The 8,783-nt window shown below is 36.5% G+C and overlaps 1 protein-coding gene across 1 annotated transcript; it reads right to left on the reverse strand.

Moving 5' to 3' along the window:
- Positions 1 to 69: 69 nt before the first annotated feature.
- On the reverse strand, positions 70 to 1,001 carry neurog3 (neurogenin 3). Its single transcript, XM_059518310.1, has one exon. It carries the CDS (start codon positions 890 to 892, stop codon positions 218 to 220), a length of 675 nt encoding a protein of 224 aa, XP_059374293.1. The 5' UTR covers positions 893 to 1,001; the 3' UTR covers positions 70 to 217.
- Between the last annotated feature and the right edge of the window lie 7,782 nt (positions 1,002 to 8,783).

The following is an 8,783-nucleotide window of genomic DNA, read 5'->3' on the forward strand; positions in this document are numbered from 1 at the left end:
AAACACATATTTTAGTGTTAAGAGCTGGCAATCTAAAGAAAATCGCTATTTTGTGTGTTTTAACTTCCCTTGCGTATAAAAATGACTGGTAACGTATAATAAATAATTTGAATAATTTAAGGGATTAAATCATGACGTTTTTCATAAGGCGTAAATGGAAATAAAATTTCTACACTTAAGTCATTCTCGTGGTCTTTACAGCAAGGGACAAGCTTTGCTACTCGCAGATCAGATTAAATGTCAGATTGTCCCGAAAATTGCAGTTAAATCCCTCTAGTAACATGTCAGCGTAGTAGCCTTCAGTTTCTTGCCAATTTGAGGATGAGTTTGTGGAGTGCCATTTGGACGCGCGTGCGCTACACGCGCTAAAACGCGTATCCAAGCAAATATTTTGCACAGTGAGGTTCTCCTGATCCCGATCGTGATTTGAAGTTTGTCGGACGTGGTCTGCAAGTCTCAGTGTTTCCGACAATGCCCAAATGTAGTTGTGCGCGAATCTCAAAGTCTCAATTTTAGTCAGTTTCGCGTCATCGGGAAAAGTTGGAAGCACGCTTCTGAGAGTATCCAGGGCGGAGTTCAGCTTATGCATGCGATGCCTTTCTCTGTCATTTGCCTTCACTCTGCGATTCCCACGTTGTCTGCTAGCTGATTTAACTGGCATCCTTTTCTTCATTCTTTTACTTCTTGTGTTCTCTTCGTTGACGGTAGATGAGCGTTCCTTCGTCGCCGATTCTGTGCTGTCAAGCTCAAATTCTCTGTTGCATTTGATTTGCTGGCTTTTGGTGATGTCTGTGGATCCAGACTTGAGATCTAATGCTGAACTCCAGTTAGATTTAAATGCCCCATTCCTTCCTACCGACGCGCACGTGGATCCTGGAGTCATTCTGTACATGAAAAACACTGGTCAGCTTCAGTCTAAGGTCTTGGATAACAACCTATAAGAAACCTATCATAATTCAGATGCTTACCTCTTGGCTTGCAGACTGGCTCAGTGAAACCGAAGTTCAGTGAGGGTGTTTGGTCTACAGCACTGCGCGTCCTGTCCACCAGTGAGCAGCATGAAGTCTCTTTTCATTCCCTTAATATATAAATCAAAGGAACAAAAGAGAGTGATGCGCCCATTCGTCATTAATGTCAAGTGGCCAATCAGAGACTGTCCTTTCCGAAATTTACCTTCAGGTTTAAGAAATCAACTAAGAGGGGTTTCAAAAACAGGGTAGAATATGTCATGTGAACTTTTCTATAGTTGTCTGTTGTTGTTGTTGTTTATAGTAGCACTTATTAATTTGTCTACAACAATTTTAACACGAGCTCGTTGCAGCTTATTGCAAATATAGTGGCTTATAAGCCTTTATTTTGCAATGAATTCTATAATTCCTCATTATCGAAATATAATAGTGGTACAGTATATGCATGAGGTTTTCTCAAACATCAACTTCTGGATGATAGAAAATGTTCACGGATCTGGAGCAGGAATAGTCTTGCGTGATTTGCGTTAACACATCATGTAGGTATTATGAACATACATGGCTTATTGACTTTTTATTGGCACTTAACATATACATTTCAACAAGAAATTTTAATTATTCGAAACGGGAAAGAATTACTGATAAACAGTGCTAATTTAGTGTCATTGCCTTTTTGCGCCTTGTGGCGATATTCCTGTGCGTAAATTGTGCTGTAGTGCAAAAACCCTGGGGAAATAATATTTAATTGAAGAAAATGTGGAATAACTTGTGCTTGTGTGCAGCAGCTCTTCTATAGTACAATGAAAACACAGAATATTATGCACAAAAGCATTTGCATAGGAAACTAAATGCGTGCGCACTGGTGTCTCCAAACGGAGTCCGTTATTAAGAACATCAAGTGCGCATCGTAAATGTGGTCGCAGTTGCAAACAAAAGACTTTCAACATGGTCGGATAGCACGAGTTTACACTTGGCCCCAAGCCCCCAAGCCTTGATAAATCTTCATTTATTGGAGAGCCCAAGAGCACTGTTATGGACGCAAAATATTTACCGTGGTGCCCAAGTGTCCACAAAGGCACTCATCGCCAGTCTAACTAAATATGTATTTTGTAGGACATCTGATAACCATATGCTTTCAATAAAATGGACAAATAAAGCAAGGAGATAGGGAATGATGTCGTGCTGTTATAAAGACCTCGAAATAATCCAAAGTAAACCAAATATTAACGCTTTACAAATAACTTTTCATGCCAGATCCACATTGGGATATCGCGGGACAGGTGTGTGTTTGGGATTGTCAGATTTGTCCCTCGATTTTTATCAGTGCCTAGTAATATCTTGCTTGTTATGCAAAGTATGGGCAAACATAGGCGACCTGTTGCTGTGGAAATCATAGATATCGCAAAGAACCTGATTTAACAATAAATGCGTCTTACTGAAGAGCAGGTGATACCTGGCCTCGCTCTCTTGATTGATACTTCTTCAACTGCTGCACTTTACAATCTGTTGCAATTATTTATGAAACGAAATCTATTTCTTATTATTTTAGCAAACAGAAGTACCAGGTGGGGCTTTATTTTCATCCCCAGCCTTTGTCTGAAGGGCATCTGAAGAAGGCAATCAAGGACTAAAACTCGCTGACCAGCTTTTTGCCATCCATTTGTTCCAAACTGGCAGAAAAGCTATTTAATTCTTCTCTCTTGTTCAGACTCGGAAAAGGCTGCACATCGAGAAGAAAAGGAAACTTCACTGAGCAGACAAAAACAACAACTTAAAAACATTTAATTACAACCCGGATGCCATATGTACACCTCTTGTTAAAACTCAAACAATATCAACTCTTTTGTGTGGTAAAACGTGCACCTTTGGAGACGTGTGCGCTTTTGGAACGGTGTGCGCATCGAGACCAGAAAGATCTTGAGTACACTTCTTGGAAGAAGTAATGCAGTTTTAATGTGCTGTTGAGGTTCCTTTTAGAGTCCACCCATTGTGCTAAAACGCATATGCTTGTTATGACCGAATACACCAATTATAATTGAATAGCTAAGAGCTTCTTGCTACAACTCTATTTGGTTTGAGCAATCGGGGGTCACCCTCAATAATTAAGCCTTGGTCCTGCTCTGAATGCGTGGGTTCAACCGCAGCTTTTCTCTACATAGTACCCACATTCAGTGGGTTCACATTCAGCGCTCATAGACTTGAATCGAATCTATTTTACTAACTTGCCAGTTTTGGGGTGGAAAAGCCATGTTTTCGTGGGAATGAAGAAAATAGAGGGGGGAAATTAGTTGTAAATCATTTTTATCATTTGTAGATATTGACTTTATTTTAAAATCTCTCACACTTTGACCATTTTCTTAAAAATAAATGTAAAAGGGTTACTTTTAAAAAAAAATCCTAAATGTAGCCTTTCCATTGTGCGATGCACTTGTATGTCCATTTTATGTCCCAATAGTTTGTTGATATATTTATTTGTTTGTTTGTTTGTTTTTATTAAAATTAACATACTTTCAACTTTTTTTGCTGTATGAAGGTAACATTAAAATAGTCTCAGAAACGTTTATTATGCCTTCATCATTTATTTTCGATACTTTTCAAATCCATTCCATTAATATGTTTATGTTGTTTTGTCCTTGTCTTGGTCCAAGACTTTAAAAACTATTCTTTTTTTTTTACCCTCAGTTTTATTCATTGTTTAGTGTGCAATAAAATGGCACTGGAGTAGAAACATGCAGAAAAAATTGAAAATTAATGACATTTATCTAGATACATTTAATAAATTAGTGAAAATGTGAAAAATAGTTTTAATGGAGTTAATTTTCTGCCGACAGAAACATATTGTGGTTACAACACACGTGAAAAAATACTACAGTAAATTTACTATAGAAAATGTAGTAAAATTTCTAGGGGAGAGGATAATTTGTTTGTTATACATAGGCCTATTGGTTTAAGCTTTGCAACAACAAAAAGTTCAATAAAAATGTAGTAAATTTTTTATAGTAGGCCTAATAGTGTTTTGAACCATGCTATAGTAAAGGTACTATAGTAAATTGTGAAAGAAAATTATATAGTAATTTATAGTAAATTTACCATGGAAAATGTAGTAACGTTTCTCTTGTAAATATAATAGTGTTTTTGAACCATGTTATAGTAAAGATACTATAATAAATCACTTAGGAATGGTTATTTGCTGTGGTAATTCTACTATAGTAATATAGACAAACAACTTTAGCCATAAGTGTCACTCACGAAAATGAATGTGAATTTTCACTCCATATAAGAAAACATCCTAAAAAAGCAGTTATGTAGCGCAAAATAAACAATACAAGGTAGAAACATTTTACTAATACCATTCGTGTGTCCTTCAAAAACTAATAGCGCCATCAAGTGACCGTGCAAAGCATTCAACGAGCCTATGAAGAAAACACCAGTGCAGCCCAACTCACTAAATTAGCCTACTGGAAATAGTCTATAATTATGGAAGCACATGGGTAGCGATATTCAATTTGCAATGTAATATGCAAAATGACAATGCAATATGTAAAATGGCAATGCATTTCTGTATTTACATTTACATTTTCCAATACATTTGTGCAACGTTTGGTGCAAAATGAAAATGAAATTAAATTACATAATTTTCATTTGGCATTTCATACACCAGTTTTAATATGTAAAATGAATACTAATTTTAACGCTTTATAAGTTGCAAAATTAAAATTAAAATGTATTACAGAAATTATTAGATATGTATAACATGTTCAAGCAAAAACTGTGGCAAAATTATCATTTAAATGCTATTTTTCTGAAATGCATTAACACTCACAGTCAAGACACTTACGATTGCATTTTCATTCAGTGTCCCGCAATGAATGTCGCAAAATTCAATGTGCACATTGAAAATGCATTCCGAGCCGATCACGTCTCCGCCCCCTCCCGACACGTCAATCACTGCGTGAACAAGGCGGGGCTTGCAGAAGGTCAAGAGACTCAAATCTCAAGAAGAGGATTCAAGTGAGAGAACATGGACAAGACCGTTGGTCCGTGTACGTTTTGATCATTTCGGTTTATGGCTTCAATATTTCATTCGCACTGGTGGGCGGTGCTGGAGCGCTCCTTTCATCTGATTGGTCAAATCGCTCCACCTTCAGCACAGTCTTTTCATTCTGTCAGGCAGAATAAGAGTCAGTGCAAGTGAAGCACTGTAATGTCTGAAACCACCGCTCACTGTTAATTAGCATAATATTTGAATCAGATGATGCTGGCCACATAATTCGTGCTGCTGCGACTTGCAAGAGACCCCGTTAAATTATTTCTAGGTTATAGTATTGTATAAATATTGTCCCACTGATAAAAACAGTGCAAATAGTTCTGTCTCCTTGGATAACAGTGAAGTGGAAATAAATATAGTTCAATTTATTAAATAAAATTAAATATTTTTGGGGAAGGTAAGTCTGGCCAGTTATACATCTGAAGATCTGAGCTGAATTTGGTGAAACATTAAAGTTCTAGTCTGTGTCAGTTACTCTCATAATAAATAATAATAATAATGTTACCCATATTTTTCGGTATAAGTTGCATCAGTCCAAAAATATGTCATGACGAGGAAAAAAAAGTCGCATTTATTCAGAACCAAGAGGAAACATTACCGTCTACAGCCGCGAGAGGGCGCTCTGGGGTAGGCTACAGGAGCACTGAGCAGCACAGAGCTAATTTTACTATTTTTATTTCAGAAATGTAACAATATTAATTTTTACAATTATTTATTAATGTCACACACACATACCTAGTGCCTTATGACTTAAAAGATGAGAGTGGTAAATGTTACAGACATGGAACTGTTCAGTCTATTATTTTTATTTCCACTTCACTTTTTTCCAAAGAGACAGAACTATTTGCACTGTTTTTATCAGTGGGACAATATTCATACAATACTACAACCTAGAAATTATTTGCAGGTCTCAGCAGCACGAATTATGTGCCCAGCTACATCTGATTCAAATATTATGCTAATTAACAGTGAGCGGTGGTTTCAGACATTACAGTGCTTCACTCGCACTGACTCTTATTCTGCCTGAATGAATGAAAAGACCGAGTTGAAGGTTGAGCGATTCGACTAATCAGATGAAAGCAGCGTTTCAGCCCCGCCTACCAGTGCAAATGAAATATTAAAGCCATAAACTGAAATGATCAAAACTTACACGGACCAACTGTCTTGTCCATGTTCTCTCACTTGAATCCTCTTCTTGAGATTTGAGTCTCTTGACCTTCTGCAAGCCCCGCCTTGTTCACGCAGTGATTGACGTGTCGGGAGGGGGCGGAGACGTGATCGACTCGGAATGCATTTTCAATGTGCACATTGAATTTTGCTACATTCATTGCGGGACACTGAATGAAAATGCAATCGTAAGTGTCTTGACTGTGAGTGTTAATGCATTTAAGAAAAATAGCATTTAAATGATCATTTTGCCACAGTTTTTGCTTGAACATGTTATACATATCTAATCATTTCTGTAATACATTTTCATTTTAATTTTGCAACTTATAAAGCGTAAAAAATAGTTTTCATTTTACATATTAAAACTGGTGTATGAAATGGCAAATGAAAATTATATAATTTAATTTTCATTTTGCACCAAACGTTGCACAAATGTATTGGAAAATGAAAATGTAAATACAGAAATGCATTGTCATTTTACATATTGCATTGTCATTTTGCATATAACATTCCAAATTGAATATCGCTACCCATGTGCTTCCATATATATAATGAAATGTTTTTTAATGCATTGGATTTGAATCAAGTTTTCCATGCTGCACCTTCTTTTTTCAAGTTAAGAAAATTCTTAAATGTAGTGCTTTCTGATTATTAAAACTTTTAATCATAATAAATATAAATGCGTATCATCATCATCAACAACCACAACAACAGTAATAATAAATACAATACTAATCCATATAATAATAATAATAATAATAATAATAATAATAATAAATATAGCTGCAAGCAGCAATTACGGGGCCAAGCACTCCAATGGCAAATGTAGGAGCTAAGCATGGCATGGAGCATCACACCAAATGCATTAATGAGCAATAACAGCAATTTTATGATTATTGTAATTGAAATGGCTAAAAAAATCATAAATACCACCTCTAGTAGCATGATTACTTGGCTTATCAAGTTTGACCAATAAGTGGCACTGTTATAAAATCAATTTGTGTACTCTGTGTGACTTTTCAATGACACACACAAAGTTTTGTGTTAATTTGCCAAAAAGCATTCCATATATACAGCCTCAAGTGTCATTTTGTCATTGTGCCTTAAATTCGTCCCTGTGGTATGTGAAAACTGTTTTGTCTATCAACACAAAATCCATAACTTTGTGTCAGCATAGTCTGCAGATCATCTGATTCGAATTTGGTGAAAATCGGACCTACGGTTGATGAGGAGTTCGAAATAGTAGGTTTTCAACATGAATAAAAATGGTGGACCGGAAGTTCAGCATGCACTGGCATATTTGGTATCTATGTTATCGGCATAAGCAAGGGAATATTTTGAGCCCAGTTTCATTCAAATAGGCTAATGCAATAAAAAGTTATTAGCATTTTTAAAAGTGTAATTATTCATCGTTAACGAATGTTTTATTACTCTTGACCAATAGGTGGTGCTGTTACCAAATTTTTGTGGCATGGTCAGTGTGAGGTGGCGATGATTCATACAAAGTTTGGTGCAAATATGTCAAAGCATTTCAGAGATACAGCCTCAAATGCATTTTGGCATCCTTCCAGCAAATTTGTTGATGCGTTAAATGAGAATCCTTTCGTATATATACACGAAATCCATAACTTTTGGCCAGTGGCGTCTGAAGATGATCCCCGTCAAATTTGGTGAAAATCGGACTAACGGTCTAGGAGGAGTTCGAAAAAGTAGGTTTTCAACATTAATCAAAATGGCGGACAGGAAGTATGGCCAATTTTCGCATAATTGGTATCTATGTTCTCGGCATGACCCAAAGAATACGGGGAGACCATTTTCATTTCAATTGTCTAATTTACTCAAAAGTTATTAGCATTTTTTAGATATTTCATTATAACTTTTGACCACAAGGTGGCGTCGCCACCAAACTTTTTGAGTACCTTCAGGGCATGGAGCCGAACATTTTTGTAATTATTTTCGTAACAATACGGTAATGCGTTCAAAAAATACAGCATTTTAAAGCGTAATTCAAAATGGCCTATGCCTAAAATGGCTGACACGGGAAAGTTGGATATCATTCGACTCGACATGACTCATCGAATCTAAAGAGACCAGTTTTGTGATTTTTGGCCAAACCATTGGGAAAATATAAGCAAAAATATGCATTTTTCATATCTCCTGACCACTAGGTGGCACTGCGTCGAAACACTGCAGGTAGGCTCAGGACATGCTTGTTATAACACACACCAAGTTTGGTCTCAATATGCCAAACCGTTGCCGAGATATAGCCTCACATGCATGTTTGCCTGCTTTTTGTCAAATTTGTTTACGTGTCATTCGACAACTGTTGGACGAATCAACTTGAATTCCATAACTTTTTGCCTGCATGGTCTGAAGATGATATGAGCCAATTTTCGTGAAGATCGAACTAACCGTCTAGGACGAGTTCGAAAAAGTAGGTTTTTCAAAAAATTGAAAATAGCGAAAAAACTAAACCTTGCGATTTTTGAACTTTGGGGTTCTTCGACTTGGCATGAGCCAAGGATTCAGAGGAAAAAAGAATTTCCATTTTCTGGCTTACGGTTCAAAAGTAATTAGCATACAAACATTGAAAGTTTGGA

Source organism: Carassius carassius, chromosome 30, assembly GCF_963082965.1.
Source record: "Carassius carassius chromosome 30, fCarCar2.1, whole genome shotgun sequence".
Taxonomy (NCBI): domain Eukaryota; kingdom Metazoa; phylum Chordata; class Actinopteri; order Cypriniformes; family Cyprinidae; genus Carassius; species Carassius carassius.

Excerpts from the sequence above, each read along its gene's own strand:
- neurog3 (XM_059518310.1), bottom strand. The coding sequence starts at position 892 with ATGTACAGAATGACTCCAGGATCCACGTGCGCGTCGGTAGGAAGGAAT.